At 57.1% G+C, this 19,210-nt stretch overlaps 1 protein-coding gene across 2 annotated transcripts; it reads left to right on the plus strand.

Annotated features, from left to right (window-relative positions):
• The first annotated feature begins 18 nt into the window (after positions 1-18).
• Positions 19-18,506, plus strand: PIWIL2 (piwi like RNA-mediated gene silencing 2). Of its 2 annotated transcripts, XM_064731261.1 has the most exons (21): positions 19-264; positions 334-448; positions 864-1,007; positions 1,083-1,193; positions 1,430-1,547; positions 1,634-1,755; positions 1,862-1,942; positions 2,113-2,226; positions 2,329-2,517; positions 2,670-2,754; positions 3,634-3,720; positions 4,857-4,997; positions 5,076-5,189; positions 6,514-6,702; positions 9,902-10,003; positions 10,082-10,201; positions 12,070-12,158; positions 12,387-12,492; positions 14,043-14,296; positions 15,088-15,195; positions 17,697-18,506. In XM_064731261.1, exons 1-21 carry the CDS (start codon positions 33-35, stop codon positions 17,851-17,853), a joined length of 2,778 nt encoding a protein of 925 aa, XP_064587331.1. In that variant the 5' UTR covers positions 19-32; the 3' UTR covers positions 17,854-18,506. The 2 variants fall into 2 exon arrangements, with proteins under 2 accessions (XP_064587331.1, XP_064587332.1); XM_064731262.1 differs by lacking the exon at positions 5,076-5,189.
• The last annotated feature ends 704 nt before the right edge of the window (positions 18,507-19,210 follow it).

Consider the following 19,210-nt stretch of genomic DNA (forward strand, 5'->3'; position numbering starts at 1 on the left):
CGCGGCGGCGGGCGCGCTTCGACGGGGCGGCCATGGACCCGCTGCGGCCCTTCCGCCCGCCGCGGCCCTTCCGCCCGCCCCGGCCCGGGCCCGGGCCCGGGCCTGGACCCGCCGTGCCCATGGCCAGGGGGCTCCGCGGCCTCGCCGACTTCTCCCCTCGCCTGCCCTCGCCCGGCCCCGCCCAGCCCCGAGCCGCGGCCTCGCCGTTCCCCGCGCTGTTCCGCGGGCTGGGCCTGGAGGACCGGCCTCTGGAGCGGCCCCTCGGTAGGTGCCGGTGGTGCGGGGGGCCCGGTGGGCCCCGCTGTGCCGCTCACGGTGGCCCTGCTCCCGCAGGCCGGGGCGGCTCTGGCGATGCGAAGGCAGCGGCTCCGCCCGGCCCCGTGCAGCGGCAGAAGGAGGAGGAGAAGGACAAGGGGGCAGCGCTGGCGGCGCTCCCCACGCGTGGGCAGTGAGTCCGCCACAGCCCTGAACCCCCAAACCCTCAGTGCCCGCCCTCCTCTGGGCCCTCCTGTGTCCCCCTGTATCTTTCCTGTCTTATCCTTCCTGTTCCCCTCCGTCTTTCCTGTCCCTCCTGTCCCCTTCTTTGTTCTACCCCCATTCCTTCTCCCCCTCCGTCCCCTCTGTCTCCCCCTGCCCCATAAATCCGCCCTATTCCCTTATTCCCTCTGCTTTCCCCATCTCCCCTGTTCCTCCCATCCCTTTATCCCCGAACTCGGCTGTTGGAGCCCCCAGGCTGCTGTGGGGCAGGAGGAATGGGGGGATTTCGGGGGGTCGCGGTCGTCGCTGGGGGTTTGCAGCCAGGCCACCCCCAGTGTGTCCCCAGGGTGTGCCAGGGCTCACCGCAGCCCCCCCTGGGGACGCAGGATCCTGTGGAAAGGCAGAGGGGACGCGCTGCCCACCCCGCCTGGACGAGCCTTGCCCGCCGTGCCCGCCCCGTGCCCACCCAGCCCCCAGCCCTGCCCGACGCCCGTGCCCACCCCGGAGACCCCCCCAGCTGCTGCCAGGCCGTGAGTGGCGTCCCCAGCCCCGCGTTTTGGGGTGCAGGTGCTGCTGGGTCGCTGCTGACCCCCTGTCCCTCGCAGGGCCCTGGGGACCAAGGCGGTGGCCAAGGGAGCCACCATCCCCCTGGGGCTGAACTTTGTGAAGATCCACTGCCAGAACGAAGCTGTCTACCAGTACCACGTGACCTTCAGGTGATAATGGGGGGCCGGGGTCCCCCACAGCCCCTCGAGGGTCCCCCCCAGCCCCTCAGACTGCGGTGTCCCCATGCAGAGCCCTCTGTGTCCCTCCCGCTGTCCACGCTGCCGTGAGGTGGAGCGGCCCCGGGACAATGAAGGGCTCTGGGTTTTTGCTTTCAGGGGGGATTTTTGGGGGGCTGAGCGAGGTCTGGGTGGGCAGAGGAGGGAGAAAAGGCCCTGTGTGCCCCCAGCCCCGAGGTGGAGTGCAAGGCTGCCCGCTTTGCCATACTGAAGGAGCAGCACGCCGTGACCGGCGACGTGATGGCCTTCGATGGCTCCATCCTCTTCCTGCCCATCCAGATCCCCAAGGTAAGGGGTAAGGGGGTCTCCCCCGGTTTGGGGGTACGGGCGTGCCCCTGTTTTGGGTGGGAGAACCCTCTGTGGCCCTGCCAAAGGTCAGCCTGAAGGCTCAGAACAGCAGCGACGGGGAGGAGATCATCATCAACATCCAGATGACCAAAATCCTGGAGCCCAGCTCGGATCTCTGCACCCCCTTTTACAACGTGGTGTTCCGCAGGTGAGAGACCAGAGAGACCCTCCCTGAGCTCAGGGAGGAGAGCCCCTTCCTCCTCCTTCCTGTCAATCCTCATCCAGCCCTGCTTTTCCTGCTTTTCCTTCCTTAGGGTGATGAAAATCTTAAACATGAGCTTGGTTGGGAGACATTTCTTTGAGCCTGCCCAGGCCACCACCCTACAGAAATACAGGTGGGTGCTGGCACCGAGTCATCCCTGTTTCCCTGGAAACCGGGACGTGTTCCCAGGTCAGCCTGACTTTGGCTGTGCTGAGAAGTTGGGAGCTGGGAAATGAATCCCTGAGTTTGGGGGGTTCCTTGGCTGCCCTGGGCTAAGCCAGGCCTGTTTCCCTGTGGGCACAGCCTCCACATCTGGCCAGGATACGCCGTCAGCATCCGGAGGAAGGACGGGGGGCTCTTCCTCATGGTGGACGGCATCCACAAGATCATCCGCAGCGAGTCCGTGCTGAGCGTGATGTGAGAGAGCAACGAAACCCGCCGAGCTCTGGGCACAGAGCTGCTGTTTGAGTTTTGGGATGGCACAGGGGGGAGCATTCCGTACCTCTCCTCTTTTCCCAGGCAAACCATCCACTCGCAGAACCAGAGGACGTTCCAGGACGAGTGCACCAAGCAGCTGGTGGGGAGCGTGGTCATGACTCGCTACAACAACCGCACCTACCGCGTGGACGACATCGACTGGGACAAGACCCCCAAGGACACCTTCACGCTGGCCAGCGGGCAGGAGATCAGCTTTGTGGAGTACTACAGGTGAGAGAGCTGCTGGATCATCCCTGGGAACGGGCAGGGGCTGCTCTGAGGTGGGGCAGTGGGAGCAGGGAGGTTTTGCTGCCCACGGTGGGGGTTTGGGTTTCCGTTCCAAAGTGGAATTCCAGGCTTGTGTGACCATGCTGTTTTTCCAGCAAGACCCACGGGATCACCATCAGGGAACTGGACCAGCCCCTGCTCGTCCACAAGCCCAAGGAGAAGCAGACACCAGAGGGGAGGGTGAGCCAGGCACAGAGATCCATGGGCTGCTCTGAGCTCGTCCAGCCCAGAGAGATCTACGGGTTCCTCCAGCCCAGAGAGATCCATGGGCTGCTCTGGGATTCTCCAGCCCAGAGAGATCTACGGGTTCCTCCAGCCCAGAGAGACCCATGGGCTGCTCTGAGCTCCCCCATGGGCTGCTCTGGGCTCCCCCATGGGCTGCTCTGAGCTCCTCCATGGGCTGCTCTGGGCTCCTCCATGGGCTGCTCTGGGCTCCTCCATGGGCTGCTCTGGGCTCCTCCATGGGCTGCTCTGGGCTCCTTCAGCCCAGAGAGATCCACAGGCTCCTCCAGCCCAGAGAACTCCATGGGCTGCTCTGGGCTCCTCCATGGGCTGCTCTGGGCTCCTCCAGCCCAGAGAGATCCACGGGCTCCTCCAGCCCAGAGAGATCCATGGGCTGCTCTGGGCTCCCCCATGGGCTGCTCTGGGCTCCTCCAGCCCAGAGAACTCCATGGACTGCTCTGAGCTCCTCCATGGACTGCTCTGAGCTCCTCCATGAGCGGCTCTGAGCTCCTCCATGGGCTGCTCTGGGCTCCTCCAGCCCAGAGAGATCCACAGATTCCTCCAGCCCAGAGAGATCCATGGGCTGCTCTGGGCTCCTCCATGGGCTGCTCTGAGCTCCTCCAGCCCAGAGAGATCCACAGATTCCTCCAGCCCAGAGAGATCCATGGGCTGCTCTGAGCTCTTCCAGCCCAGAGAGATCCACAGGCTCCTCCAGCCCAGAGAACTCCATGGGCTGCTCTGGGCTCCTCCATGGGCTGCTCTGGGCTCCTCCAGCCCCTGGGGAGAGCAGGAATTCCCAGCCCCTGGAACGCTGACAGTGCCTGTCCCTCCCTGCAGTGCCAGCTGAAGATGGTGCTGCTCGTGCCAGAGCTCACCTTCCTCACCGGCCTCTCCGACCTGCGCAAGAACAGTCGCATGCTGAAGGTCAGATCCTGTCTTGTGCCCTGCTCCCAGCTTTGCCCGGGGTTTGGGGGAACCCCTGCCCTGCTCCCAGCTTTGCCCAGGGTTTGGGGGGACCCCTGCCCTGCTCCCTGCTTTGCCCGGGGTTTGGGGGGACCCCTGCCCTGCTCCCAGCTTTGCCCAGGGTTTGGGGGAACCCCAGCTTTGCCCAGGGTTTGGGGGGGACCCCTGCCCTGCTCCCAGCTTTGCCCAGGGTTTGGGGGGACCCCTGCCCTGCTCCCAGCTTTGCTTGGGGTTTGTGGGAACCCCTGCCCTGCTCCCAGCTTTGCCCAGGGTTTGGGGGGACCCCTGCCCTGCTCCCAGCTTTGCCCAGGGTTTGGGGGGACCCCTGCCCTGCTCCCAGCTTTGCCCGGGGTTTGGGGGGACCCCTGCCCTGCTCCCAGCTTTGCTCAGGGTTTGTGGGGACCCCTGCCCTGCTCCCAGCTTTGCCCAGGGTTTGGGGGGGACCCCTGCCCAGGGTTTGTGGGGACCCCTGCCCTGCTCCCAGCTTTGCCCAGGGTTTGGGGGAACCCCAGCTTTGCCCAGGGTTTGTGGGGACCCCTGCCCTGCTCCCAGCTTTGCCCAGGGTTTGGGGGGACCCCTGCCCTGCTCCCAGCTTTGCCCAGGGTTTGTGGGGACCCCTGCCCTGCTCCCAGCTTTGCCCAGGGTTTGTGGGGACCCCTGCCCTGCTCCCTCCCAGCTTTGCCCAGGGTTTGGGGGGACCCCTGCCCTGCTCCCAGCTTTGCCCAGGGTTTGGGGGGACCCCTGCCCTGCTCCCTGCTTTGCCCAGGGTTTGTGGGGACCCCTGCCCTGCTCCCAGCTTTGCCCAGGGTTTGGGGGAACCCCAGCTTTGCCCAGGGTTTGTGGGGACCCCTGCCCTGGGTTTGGGGGGGACCCCTGCCCTGCTCCCTGCTTTGCTTGGGGTTTGTGGGGACCCCTGCCCTGCTCCCAGCTTTGCCCAGGGTTTGGGGGAACCCCAGCTTTGCCCAGGGTTTGTGGGGAGCCCTGCCCAGGGTTTGTGGGGACCCCTGCCCGGGGTTTGGGGGGACCCCTGCCCTGCTCCCAGCTTTGCCCAGGGTTTGTGGGGAGCCCTCCCTGAGCTGTGGGCGTTGCTGGTGCAGGAGGTGATGTGGGAGATGGTGCAGAGTCCCCAGCAGCACTACCAGCGCCTCACCGGCCTCCTGCGCCGCATCCGCGACACGCCGGACGCTTCCCGGGAGCTGCAGCGCTGGGGGCTGGTGCTGGACACCGACATCTACAGGGTAAGGGCTCCGGGGCTCCTGGCCTTCCCCTGGCCCCCAGGCAGAGGAGGCAGCTCCGCAGATTCCCGCTCTGCCCAGACCCAGGGTCACGTCCTGCCCGCCGAGCGCATCAACCTCCGGCACCGCTCCTTCCTTCCCGCCGAGGAGCTGGGCTGGCACCGCGAGGTGACGAAGGAGGTGCCCATCGCCGTGGTGAGCAGAGCCTGCCCTGCTGGGCGCAGCTGGGCTGGGTTTTCCTGAGCGCTGAGCCCCTTCCAGCACAAGCCCTTCCCTTGTTTGTGTTGGATTTGCGCTCCAGCCTGTTTTTCCCAAGGAGGTGGAGGTACGTGGCTGTGGTGTCTGCTTTCCCACCTCGTCCCAGGGTGGAGGGAGCTTTTCACATGCAGGAATTGGCTGCAATTCAGTCCAAATTTCTCTTGGGCCACTTTCCCAAATTCCCCTCTGTGCTCCAGATTTCTCTTAGGCTGCTTTCCCTATCCCAAATTCCCCTTTGTGCTGCAGGTTCCTCTAGGCCAAAATTCCCTCTCCCAAATTTCCCTATCCCAAATTCCCCTTTGTGCTGCAGGTTCCTCTAGGCCAAAATTCCCTCTCCCAAATTCCCCTTTGTGCTGCAGATTTCTCTTGGGCCAAATTCCCTCTCCCAAATTCCCCTTTGTGCTGCAGATTTCTCTTGAACCAAATTCCCTTTTCCAGATTCCCCTCTATGCTGCAGGTTCCTCTTGGCCAAAATTCCCTTTTCCAGATTCCCCTCTGTGCTCCAGATTTCTCTTAGGCTGCTTTCCCAAATTCCCCTTTGTGCTTCAGGTTCCTCTTGGCCAAAATTCCCTCTCCCAGATTTCCCTCTCCCAAATTCCCCTCTGTGCTCCAGATTTCTCTTAGGCTACTTTCCCTATCCCAAATTCCCCTTTGTGCTGCAGGTTCCTCTTGGCCCAAATTCCCTTTTCCAGATTCCCCTCTGTGCTGCAGGTTCCTCTTGGGTCACTTTTCCTCTCCCAAATTCCCCTCTGTGCTCCAGATTTCTCTTGGGCCACATTCCCTTTTCCAGATTCCCTTCTGTACTCAGATTTCTCTTGGGCCAAATTCCCCTTTGTGCTGCAAGTTTCTCTTGGCCAAAACTCCCTCTCCCAAATTTCCCTCTCCCAAACTCCCTGCTGTGCTCCAGGTTCTTCTAAGCCCACTTTTCCTCTCCAAAAATTCCCCTCTGTGCTGCAGGTTCCTCAGGCCCAAATTCCCTCTCCCAAATTTCCCTCTCCCAAATTTCCCTCTCCCAAATTCCCCTTTGTGCTGCAGATTTCTCTTGTCCCACTTTCCCATATTCCCCTCTGTGCTCCAGGTTCCTCAGGCCCAAATTCCCTCTCCCAAACTCCCCTCTGTGTTCCAGGTTCCTCTGGGCCCACTTTTCCTCTCCCAAATTCCCCTCTGTGCTTGGTGGGTTCCTCCTCTCCCAAACAAGAACTGCATGGATTGGGTTGCAGAAACACCCCCAAACCACGGCCTGTGCTGCCTTTTCTCCCAGATCTCCATCAATTCCTGGCTCCTGATCTATCCCAAGAGGCTCCAGCACCTGGCCAAGGACCTGCTGGCGTCCATGAGGAGCAGCTGTGGGGCCATGGGGATGCAGGTGGGGCAGCCCTCGGTGCAGGAGCTGCGCGATGATCGCATCGAGACCTACGTGAGGGCCATCCAGAGCTCCCTGGGCAGCCAGGTGAGGAGCAGGAGATCTTTGGGAAGGTGGGATGGGAGCCCAGACCATCCAGAGCTCCTCAGGAAGCCAGGTGAGGAGTGGGGATTTGAGAAGGTGGGGTGGGAGCCCAAGTCAGGCCATCCAGAGCTCTTGGGCATGTAGGTGAGGAGCAGGGACATTTTTGTGAAGGTGGGATGGGAGCCCAGACCATCCAGAGCTCTTTAGGAAGCCAAATGAGGAGCAGGGAGATCTTTGGGGGACCTTTGGGAGGATGGGATGGGAGCTTAGATCACCCAGAGCTCCTCAGGAAGCCAGGTGAGGAGCAGGGAGATCTTTGGGAGGGTGGGATGGGAGCCTAGAGCATCCAGAGCTCTTTGGGAAGCACAAGGAGCAGCCACAGGATCCTCTGGGGGATTTTTGGGAAGGTGGGATGGGAGTCTAGACCATTCAGAGCTCTTTAGGAAGCCAAATGAGGAGAAAGAAGATCTTTGGGAAGGTGGGATGGGAGTCTAGAGCATCCAGAGCTCTTTGGGAAGCCAGGTGAGGAGTGGAGATCATTGAGATGGTGACATGGGAGCCCAAGTCAGGGCCATCCAGAGCTCCTTGGGGAACCAGGTGAGGAGCAGGGACATTTTTGTGAAGGTGGGATGGGAGCCCAGACCATCCAGAGCTCTTTAGGAAGCCAAATGAGGAGCAGGGAGATCTTTGGGGGACCTTTGGGAGGATGGGATGGGAGCTTAGATCACCCAGAGCTCTTTGGGCAGCCAGGTGAGGAGCAGGGAGATCTTTGGGAAGGTGGGATGGGAGCTTAGATCATCTAGAGCATCTTGGGGAGCCAGGTGAGGAGTGGGGATCATTGAGAAGGTGCCATGGGAGCCCATGTCAGGGCCATCCAGAGCTCTTTGGGAAGCCAGGTGAGGAGCAGGAACATCCCTGGGGATCTTTGGGAAGGTGGGATGGGAGCCCAGAGCATCCAGAGCTCCTTGGGGAGACAGGTGAGGAGCAGGGACATCCTTGGGGATTACTGAGAAGGTGGGATGGGAGCCCAGACCATCCAGAGCTCCTTGGGAAGCCAAATGAGGACAAAGGAGATCTTTGGGAAGGTGGGATGGGAGCCCAGACCATCCAGAGCTCCTTGGAAAGCCACAAGGAGCAGCCACAGGATCCCCTGGGGGATTTTTGGGAAGGTGGGATGGGAGCTTAGATCATCTAGAGCATCTTGGGGAGCCAGGTGAGGAGTGGGGATCATTGAGAAGGTGCCATGGGAGCCCATGTCAGGGCCATCCAGAGCTCCTTGGTGAGCCAGGTGAGGAGCAGGAGATCTTTGGGAGGGTGGCATGGGAGTCTAGAGCATCCAGAGCTCTTTAGGAAGCCAAATGAGGAGCAGGGAGATCTTTGGGGGACCTTTGAGAGGATGGGATGGGAGCTTAGATCATCCAGAGCTCCCTGGGCAGCCAGGTGAGGAGCAGGGAGATCTTTGGGAGGGTGGGATGGGAGCCCAGAGCATCCAGAGCTCCTTAGAAAGCCACAAGGAGCAGCCACAGGATCCTCTGGGGGATATTTGTGAAGGTGGGATGGGAGCCCAGACCATCCAGAGCTCTTTAGGAAGCCAAATGAGGAGCAGGGAGATCTTTGGGGGACCTTTGGGAGGATGGGATGGGAGCTTAGATCATCCAGAGCTCCTCAGGAAGCCAGGTGAGGAGCAGGGAGATCTTTGGGAGGGTGGGATGGGAGCTTAGATCATCTAGAGCATCTTGGGGAGCCAGGTGAGAAGTAGAGATCATTGAGAAGGTGGGGTGGGAGCCCATGTCAGGGCCATCCAGAGCTCCTTGGGGAACCAGGTGAGGAGCAGGGACAGCCCTGTGGGATCTTTGGGAGGGTTAGATGGGAGCTTAGACCATCTAGAGGTCCTTGGGAAGCCAAGTGAGCAGCAGGGAGATCTTTGGGAAGGTGGGATGGGAGCCCAGACCATCCAGAGCTCCTTGGGCAGCCAGGTGAGGAGCAGGGAGATCTTTGGGAGGTGTGGATGGGAGCCCAGATCATTCAGAGCTCTTTAGGAAGCCAAATGAGGAGAAAGAAGATCTTTGGGAAGGTGGGATGGGAACCTAGAGCATGCAGAGCTCCTTGAGGAGACAGGTGAGGAGCAGGGACATCCTTGGGGATTACTCAGAAGGTGGGATGGGAGTCTAGACCATCCAGAATTCTTTGGGAAGCCAGGTGAGGAGCAGGGACAGCCCTGGGGATCTTTGGGAAGGTGGGATGGGAGCTTAGATCATCTAGAGGTCCTTGGGAAGCCAGGTGAGGAGCAGGAGATCTTTGGGAAGGTGGGATGGGAGCCCAGAGCATCCAGAGCTCCTTGGGGAACCAGGTGAGGAGCAGGGACAGCCCTGTGGGATCTTTGGGAAGCACTGGAGGAGCTCAGCTCGCAGAAGAAGAAGCTTGGGGGCTTTATTTTCCCTAAAAATCCATGACAGGAGTGTGAAGTCAGGTGGGGTTGGGAACAAAGGACAGGACGAGAGGGAACAGCCCCAGGGGAGCTGCTCAGGTTGGACACCAGGAGGAATTTTTTGATGGAAAGAGGGGTTAAATACAGGAAAAAGGGTTAAATTTCCTTTCCTGGAAAGGGGGATAAATCCAGGAAAAAGGGTTAAATTTCCTTTCATGGAAAAGGGGGATAAATACAGGAAAAGTGTTAAATTTCCTTTCATGGAAAGAGGGATAAATACAGGAAAAAGAGTTAAATTTCCTTTCATGGAAAGAGGGATAAATACAGGAAAAGTGGTTAAATTTCCTTTCGTGAAAAGGGGGGTTAAATACAGAAAAAAGGGTTAAATTTCGTTTCATGGAAATGGGGTTAAATTTCCTTTCATGGATAGGGGTGTTAAATACAGGAAAAGTGGTTAAATTTCCTTTCATGGAAATGGGGGATAAATACAGGAAAAGTGGTTAAATTTCCTTTGATGGAAAGGGAGGTAAATACAGAAAAAGGGTTAAATTTCCTTTTATGGAAAGAGGGGTTAAATACAGGAAAAAGGGTTAAATTTCCTTTCATGGAAAGGGGGATAAATCCAGGATGGATGTAACCCAGGGGGGCAGTGGATCCCCATCCCTGGAGCTGTGCATGTGGCCCTTGGGGACGTGGCTTGTTGGTGACCTCGGCTTTGGCTCAGTGCTCCAGGAGAGCTTTTCCAACGTGAACAATTCCACGATTCCCCCTCAGGACAAGGTGCAGCTGCTCCTGTGCATCATCCCTGGTGGCAGGGACGACGTCTACGGGGCCATCAAGAAGCTTTGCTGTGTGCAGAGCCCTGTGCCCTCCCAGGTGGGCTGGCACTCCCCATCCCTGGCAATCCCTGGCTCTCTCCAGCCTCCCTTTTCCCTGAGCTTTCCCTCTCCGCAGGTCATCAATGCCCAGTCCCTCATGGGCCACCCTGGCAAGATCAGGAGCGTGGTGCAGAAAGTTCTGCTGCAGATCAACTGCAAGCTGGGCGGGCAGCTCTGGGGGGTTGATATCCCACTGGTAAGGCAGGAACACCCTGGCAGGAGGCCTGGATGCTCTGGAGGGGTTGGGTTGGGTTGTTTGGATTGTTGTTGGCATGGGCTGGATGAATCAGGGTTGGCTTCTCTTGGGTGCTCATGAGTCCCTTGGAGCTGGAGGGGTCCAAGCTTGGAGGTGCCTGATTTATCCCTAAATGCCACCTGGCTGATTTTCCCCCTTCCAGAAGCAGCTGAGGGTTGTGGGCATGGGCATTATCCCTAAATCCCAGCTGCCTTTTGTTGGCATGGACATTGCCCCTAAATCCCAGCTGCCTTTCCCGCCTCCTTTATCCCTAAATCCCACCTCTGTTCCCCCATCCAGAAGGATTTCACAGTGGTGGCCATGGCCATTATCCCTAAATCCCACCTATCCTCCCCTTTCCAGAAGCAGCTGGTGATCATGGGCATTATCCCTAAATCCCAGCTGCCTTTCCCGCCTCCTTTATCCCTAAATCCAATCTCTATTCCCCTTTCCATAACCAGCTGGTGGTTGTTGGCATGGCCATTATCCCTAAATCCCATCTTCTTCCCCCCTCCAGAAGCAGTTGATGGTTGTGGCCATGGCTATTATCCCTAAGTCCCATCTTCTTCCCCTTTCCAGAAGCAGTTCACAGTTGTGGGCATGGGCATTATCCCTAAATCCCAGCTGCCTTTCCCTGCTCCTTTATCCCTAAATCCCATCTTCTTCCCTTCTCCAGAAGGATTTCACAGTGGTGGCCATGGCTGTTATCCCTAAATCCCACCTCTGTTGCCCTCTCCAGAAGCAGCTGGTGGTGGTGGGCATGGACATTGTCCCTAAATCCCATCTTCTTCCTTTTGCCCATTATCCCTAAATCCCACCTGCCTTTCCCTGTTCCATTATCCCTAAATCCCACCTATCCTCCCCTTTCCAGAAGCAGCTGATGGTTGTGGACATGATCCCTAAATCCCACCTCCCTTTCCCTGCTCCATTATCCCTAAATCCCACCTCTGTTCCCCCCTCCAGAAGCAGCTGATGGTTGTGGCCATGGCCATTATCCCTAAGTCCCATCTTCTTCCCTTCTCCAGAAGGAGTTCACAGTTGTGGGCATAGCCATTATCCCTAAATCCCACCTATCCTCCCCTTTCCAGAAGCAGCTGATGGTCATGGACATGATCCCTAAATGCCAGCTGCCTTTCCCTGCTCCATTATCCCTAAATCCTGTCTTTGTTCCCCTCTCCAGAACCTCTCCCCTCTCCAGATGGTTGTGGCCATGGCCATTGTCCCTAAATCCCACCTCTGTTCCCCTCTCCAGAAGCAGCTGATGGTCATGGGCATGGCCATTATCCATAAATCCCATCTTCTTCCTTTTGGCCATTATCCCTAAATCCCACCTGCCTTTCCCTGTTCCATTATCCCTAAATCCCACCTCTTTTCCCCCATCCAGAAGGATTTCACAGTTGTGGCCATGGCCATTATCCCTAAATCCCACCTCTGTTCCCCCCTCCAGAAGCAGCTGATGGTCATGGGCATGGACATTGTCCCTAAATCCCATCTTCTTCCCCTCTCCAGAAGCAGTTCACAGTTGTGGGCATGAACATTGTCCCTAAATCCCACCTGCCTTTCCCTGTTCCATTATCCCTAAATCCCATCTTCTTCCCTTCTCCAGAAGGATTTCACAGTGGTGGCCATGGCCATTATCCCTAAATCCCATCTTCTTCCTGATGGCCATTATCCCTAAATCCCACCTATCCTCCCCTTTCCAGAAGCAGCTGATGGTGGTGGCCATGGCCATTATCCCTAAATCCCACCTCTGTTCCCCCATCCAGAAGGATTTCACAGTGGTGGCCATGGCCATTATCCCTAAATCCCACCTCTGTTCCCCTCTCCAGAAGCAGCTGATGGTGGTGGGCATGGACATCCACCACAGCAGGAGCCACGGCATGCGCTCTGTCATCGGCTTCGTGGCCAGCATGAACCAGTACGTGGCTCCCTGAGAATGATTTTCCTTCCCTGCCCTGGCAATTTTGGGATTTGCCACCCCCAAATCTCCTTTCCTTGCCTGGGAAGGGGCTGAGGGTGCTGCTGTCCCCAAGAGCTCAGCCAGGGCTGCCCCAGGGCTGCTTTGGGGTTGCTCAGAGCTCAGTGGGCTTTGCCTGCTGCTGGGGGGGCTCCTCCAGGCTGCTCACTGCCCTTCCATCCCTCCCAGCATCCTCACCAAGTGGTACTCCAGGGTGGTTTTCCAGATGCCCCACCAGGAAATCGCCGACAGCCTCCGGCTCTGCCTCTCCCAAGCCCTCAAACGATTCTACGAGGTGAGGCTGCCCCAAACCACCCTGCTGTGGCTCCAAATTCCCCCAAAACCAAGGGAAAACCTCCCAAAATTGCAGCCTGGGGATGTGCAGGGGAGCAAACCTGCCTGCAGCCTTTGGACTGGCTGTGAACTGGGACAGCTCATCCTTATCTGGGGCCGTGCTCAGGGGGAAGTGCCACGTTCCTGCTCCAGGGGCTGTCCCTTGTCCCCAGCGTGAGAAAAGCAGCCTGGGACAGGGCAAGGGCCAGGGAGAATCCCTGCTCTTGGGATTTTACCAGAGAAACCTCATCCCTGCAAGTGTCCAAGCAACCTGGGCTGGTGGAAGGTTCCCTGGGATGGCACAGGTGGCACTGGGTGGGATTTAAGCTCCCTTCCAGCCCAAACCACTCCAAGATTGTTTGATTTTATTTCCCCATTTTTCTGTGGATGCTGCAGGAACAGCCCTGGACACTGGGAATGTGCTGGGAGGAGGGCCTGGAGGGACAGGGAATGGCTTCCAGAGGGCAGGGATGGGTGGGATATTGGGAATTGGGAATTCCTGGCTCAATGGAATTCCCAGAGAAACTGTGGCTATCCCTGGAAGTGCCCAAGGCCAGGCTGGAGCAACCTGGGATGGCACAGATGGCACTGGATGGGCTTTAAGGTCCCTTCCAGCCCAAACCATTCCAGGATTCTTTGATTTGATTTCCCCATCCCTCTGTGGATGCTGCAGGAACAGCCCTGGACACTGGGAATGTGCTGGGCAGGAGGGCCTGGATGGACAGGGAATGGCTTCCAGAGGGCAGGGATGGGTGGGATATTGGGAATTGGGATATTGGGAATTCCTGGCTCAATGGAATTCCCAGAGAAGCTGTGGCTGCCCCTGGATCCCTGGCAGTGCCCAAGGCCAGCTTGGAGCACCCTGGGATGGTGGAAGGTGCCCCTGCCATGGCAGGGATGGGATGGGATGGGATGGGATGGGATGGGATGGGATGGGATGGGATGGGATGGGATGGGATGGGATGGGATGGGATGGGATGGGATGGGATGGGATGGGATGGGATGGGATGGGATGGGATGGGGTTTAAGGTCCCTTCCAGCCCAAACCACTCCAGGATTCTTTGATTTTATTTCCCAGTCTCTCTGTGGATGCTGCAGGAACAGCCCTGGACACTGGGAATGTGCTGGGCAGGAGGGATGGGAGATGGGGAAGGAATTCCTGGCTCAATGGAATTCCCAGAGCAGCTGTGGCTGCCCCATCCCTGGAAGTGTCCAAGGCCAGCCTGGAGCACCCTGGGATACTGGGAGGTGTCCAGCCCATGGCAGGGAGTGGAATGAGCTGATTTTAAGGCTCCTTCCCACCTAAATAATTCTGGAATTCCGTGATAATTCAAACACATCCCCAAACCCACCCCGAGCTGCATTTCTGTGGGGACTCATTCAATTCCCAGCTCCATCCCAACACCCAAATATTCTCCTGACCAGGGAATATTTCCCCACTTCCCTCAGCTAACCCTGTGCATGGCAGGGAGGTAAAAATGAGCTGATTTTACCCATTTTTTCCCCCCCCAGCTGAACCATTCCCTGCCCATGAAGATCGTGGTGTACCGGGATGGGGTGTCCGACCCTCAGCTGGACACTGTGCTCAAGTACGAGGTGCCCCAGCTCCAGAAGAGCTTCCACACCTTCCAAAATTACCAGCCCAGCCTCGTGGTCGTGGTGGTGCAGAAGCAGCTGAGCACAAACTTCTACTGCCTGACAGGAGAGGAGTTTGTGTCCCCTCCCCTGGGCACCGTCATCGACCACGGCGTCACCAGCTCGGGCAGGTGAGAGGCACAGCTGGGGCTGGGGTAAAAAACACCCTGGGGAGGGGTAAAAAACACCCTGGGGAGGGGTAAAAAACACCCTGGGGAGGGGTAAAAACACCCTGGGGAGGGGTAAAAAACACCCTGGGGAGGGGTAAAAAACACCCTGGGGAGGGGTAAAAAGCACCCCCAGGGGGAAAAATTACCCTGGGTGTAAAAAAAACGGAGATGAAAATGCCCCAGAGTGGGAAAAAATCCACCCTCGGCATAAAAAAATGGCTTTAAAAGCACCCCCAAGGTGCAAAAAAAATGGTTGTAAAAATAGCCCAAGGTGCAAAAAAATTCCTAGGGTGACAAATTGTAAAAATAGTCCAAGGTGTTGGGAAAAATCCAGCCCAAGGTGTTGGGAAAAATCAAGCCCAAGGTGTAAATGGTGTGTAAAAGCCCCCCCCCAGTTTGCAAGAAAATGGTTGGAAAAATACCAGAAGGTGTTTTATCACTTATTGTTTTTACACATTGAGGCACTCTGGCTATAAAAACATCTTGAGTGCAAAAATAATGGTTATAAATGGTTTAAAATTTTTATTTTGCATTAAAAAATAACCAGAGTGGAAGAAAAAGGTGGCAAAAAAACAATCCAAGGGTGCAAAAAAAATTCCTGTGGAGCGCAGAAAATAAACCCTTGTGGTTCAAAATCACCATTCTGAGGTGTAAAAAACAGCTCAGTCTGGGCTTCAGAGCACCCTGAGGTGCCAAAATCCTCGTTTTGGGGTGGAACAAAAAGAAATTTGGGGTTTTTTTGGCCTTTGCAGGGAGGATTTCTTCCTGCTGGCCCATCACTCGCGGCAGGGCTGCAGCGTCCCCACGCGCTACATCTGCATGTGGAACACGGCCAACCTCAGCTCCGAGCACCTCCAGAGGTAAAGGGGGGCCCTGGCACCCCAAAATCCTGCCTGGGGACTGGGGGAGACCCTGAAATCATCCAGGGGAAGGAGCAGGAGTCACGGGGTTCCTGTGATCCTGCAGCACCCCAAAATATTGCAGAGGGAAGGGGAGAGACCCTCAAAATCATCCAGGGGAAATGCAGAAATCCCAGAGTTCCTGAGATGGTGCAGCACCCCAAAATCCTCTCTGGGGAGTGGGAGAGACCCTCAAAATCCTCTCTGGGGAGTGGGAGAGATCCTCAAAATCCTCTTTGGGGAGTGGGAGAGACCCTCAAAATCCTCTTTGGGGAATGGGAGAGACCCTCAAAATCTTCCAGGGAAAAGGCCAGGAGTTCCATAGCCCCCCAAAATCCTCCAGAGGGAAGGGGAGAGACCCTCAAAATCATCCAGGGGAAATGCAGAAATCCCAGAGTTCCTGAGATGCTGCAGCACCCCAAAATCCACTTTGGGGAGTGGGAGAGACCCTCAAAATCCTCTTTGGGGAGTGGGAGAGACCCCCAAAATCCTCCCTGGGCAATGGGGGAGATCTTTAAAATCATCCAGGGGAAAGGGCAGGAGTTCCAGTGCCCCCCAGTATCCCACAGTCCCCCAAAATCCTCCCTGGAGAAGGGGAAAGACCCCTCAAAATCATCCAGGGAAAAGGGCAGGAGTCCTGGAGTTCCTGAGATCCTGCAGCACCCCAAAATATTGCAGAGGGAAGAGGGGGGACCCTCAAAATCATCCAGGGGAAATGTAAGAGTCCCAGGGTTTCTGAGGTCCTGCAGCACCCCAAAACCCTCCAGAGGGAAGGGCAGGGATTTCTGCAGCTGCCCAAGATTCCAGAGTCCCCCAGTTCCCCTGGGCAGGATTCTTACAGCCCCCCAAAATCCTCCCTTGGGAGTGGGAGACACCCTCCAAATCCCATTTCTCCCCATCCCAAGGACAGGGAGAGCTGGGAGCAGGTTCTGGGAGGGATCTGAACCCAAATCCACTTGCATTGCCAGGAATCCCAAATCCCAATTCTCCCTGTTCCAGGAGGGATCTGCACCTGGCTCCATCCCCTTTCCTGGAAATCTCAAATCCCATTTCTGGGATAGCTGAGAGCAGTTTCTGGGATGGATCTGCACCTGGCTCCATCCCCTTTTCCCTGAATCCCAAATCCCAATCCCCTCCCTCTCCCAAGGACAGGGACAGCAGGGAGCAGATTCTGGGGGATCTGAACCTGAATCCATCCCCTTTTCCAGGAATCCCAAATCCCATTTCTTCGTGTTCCAGGGATCTGCACCTGCCTCCATCCCCTTTTATCCAAATCCCAAATCCCATTTCTCCCTGTTCAGGAGGGATCTGCACCTGGCTCCATCCCTTTTCCCTGAATCCCAAATCCCAATCCCCTCTCTCTCCCAAGGACAGGGACAGCTGGAAGTAGGTTCCAGAAGGGATCTGGACCTGGCTCCATCCCCTTTGCTGGGAATCCCAAATCCCATTTCTGGGATAGCTGGGAGCAGTTTCTGGGAGGGATCTGGACCTGCCTCCATCCCCTTTTCCAGGAATCCCAAATCTAATTTCTGGGATAGCTGGGATAGCTGAGAGCAGTTTCTGGGAGGGGTCTGCACCTGCCTCCATCCCCTTTTCCAGGAATCCCAAATCCCATTTCTCCCTGTTCCAGGAGGGATCTGCACCTGCCTCCATCCCCTTTTACCCAAATCCCATTTCTCCCTATTCAGGAGGGATCTGGACCTGGCTCCATCCCCTTTCCTGGAAATCTCAAATCCCATTTCTGGGATAGCTGGGAGCAGTTTCTGGGAGGGATCTGGACCTGGCTCCATCCCCTTTTCCCTGAATCCCAAATCCCAATTCCCTCCCTCTCCCAAGGACAGGGACAGCTGGAAGTAGGTTCCAGAAGGGATCTGGACCTGAATCCATCCCCTTTTCCAGGAATCCCAAATCCCATTTCTTCCTGTTCCAGGAGGGATCTGGACCTGGCTCCATCCCCTTTTACCCAAATCCCATTTCTGGGATAGCTGGGAGCAGTTTCTGGGAGGGATCTGGACCTGCCTCCATCCCCTTTTCCCTGAATTCCAAATCCCATTTCTCCCTGTTCCAGGAGGGATCTGCACCTGGCTCCATCCCTTTTCCAGGAATCCCAAATCCCATTTCTTCCTGTTCCAGGGATCTGCACCTGGCTCCATCCCCTTTTCCCTGAATCCCAAATCCCAATCCCCTCCCTCTCCCAAGGACAGGGACAGCAGGGAGCACCTTCTGGGATGGATCTGAACCTGAATCCATCCCCTTTTCCAGGAATCCCAAATCCCAATTCTCCCAAGGACAGGGACAGCTGGAAGCAGTTTCTAGGAGGGACTTGAACTGGCTCCATCCCCTTTCCTGGAAATCCCAAATCCCATTTCTGGGATAGCTGGGAGCAGTTTCTGGGAGGGATCTGCACCTGCCTCCATCCCTTTTCCAGGAATCCCAAATCCCAATTCCCTCCCTGTCCCCAGGTTGACCTTCAAGCTGTGTCACCTCTACTGGAACTGGCCGGGCACCGTGCGTGTCCCTGCCCCCTGCAAGTACGCCCACAAGTTGGCATTCCTGGTGGGCCAGGTCCTGCACCACGAGCCCAGCGCCCACCTCTGCGAGCAGCTCTTCTTCCTTTAACCTGCCAGGACCCAGGAACCCGGGATTGGCACCGGGAAATCCGGGATTGCGCCAGGAAAAATGGGATTGCACCTGGAATTCCTGCTGCTGTTTGTCCCCCCCATGCCAAGGGGGATCTTCCTCAATTCCCTGTTCTGGTGTTAATTTATTCTTTGTTTGTTTGCAGCAGCATCCCAGCGCTGTGGGGTTTTATTTTTTGGGAATTATCCCCATGGGGATGACCCCCCAAAGGAATATCCTGCTGGTTTCCAGCCCTCCCAGTAAATTGGGTTGAGTTAATGAGCCCCAAAAGTGCTGCTGCTCCCACAGCTCCTCCCTATGCAGGGTGCTGGATGTAAATCCCAAAAATTTCAGGGTTTTTTTCCCCCCCAGTTTCTTGCATTTCCACGCAGGTTTAAAGTTTGGTTTTGTTTTTTTTTTTTCCTGGGCTTTTCCAAGCTGCTGTTGAACAAAGCAAAGCTCCAGTTTGGCCGGTTCTCCCGTCCTTGAGGAGTCACTGGTTTTCCAAGGAGAATTCTTTGTGGATTCAGGTGGTTACCCCAGGGAAAGGTTGGAGTTTTCACCTATTTTAGGTGCTTTTTTCCAAGTTGAAACCCCCTTCCTTTTTCCCTCTAACCAGTTTTTTTGGTTCTTTCCAATAAAATCGTTGCTGGAAGCTGCTCCCTGGTGGATTTTTGGGGGGGTGCTGGTGGCCACATCCTGCTCCTCATTTTTGGGGGATCCCAGGATGGAGCAGGGACACTCAGGGGGGGTCACAGCAGCGGTGCCACCAGGGCTGTCACCTTGTGCCCTGAGTTAATCATTTATCGCTGTTTATTTGCCAATCCCCGCGGACTTTGGCAGCGTGGCCCAGCCTGGGGTGGGATTTAGGAACAAATCTTGGCCCTTGGGGGGTGCTGGGCTGGGATTTTGGGGGTTCCCCCCCCAGCTCTGACCCCATCCAGCAGCATTTTCTAGCCCAGCTCTGCCTTTTCCTTGCACAGGGAGAGGAGCCAGGGTGGCTCTGCCTGCTTGGATTTGTCCCCCTGGATTTTTCCTGGGGGTCCCTCAGCCCCACCCCAGGAGATTTTTGGTGCTGTGACCCCTCGGGAAGGGTTTGAGGGGGGTCCCAAGGGGTGTTTGGAGGGTCCTTGGGGTGCCCTGTACCCCTAAAGGGTGTTTGAGGTGCCCCTAGGGGCGTGCTGGGGGATCTGTGGGGTCCCCTCAGGGTGGGGGTCCATGGGGTCTCAATACCCCCAGATGGGTTTTGAGGGGGTCCCAGGGGATGTTTTGGGGCAATCTGGGGGGTCCCAGGTGGGATTTTTGGGGGTCTTGGTGTTCCTGGGGTGTGTTTGGGGGTCCCAGTGCCCAAGAGAAG

The sequence above is a fragment of the Zonotrichia leucophrys genome, chromosome 22 (genome assembly GCF_028769735.1).
Source record: "Zonotrichia leucophrys gambelii isolate GWCS_2022_RI chromosome 22, RI_Zleu_2.0, whole genome shotgun sequence".
NCBI classification, from domain to species: Eukaryota; Metazoa; Chordata; class Aves; order Passeriformes; family Passerellidae; genus Zonotrichia; species Zonotrichia leucophrys.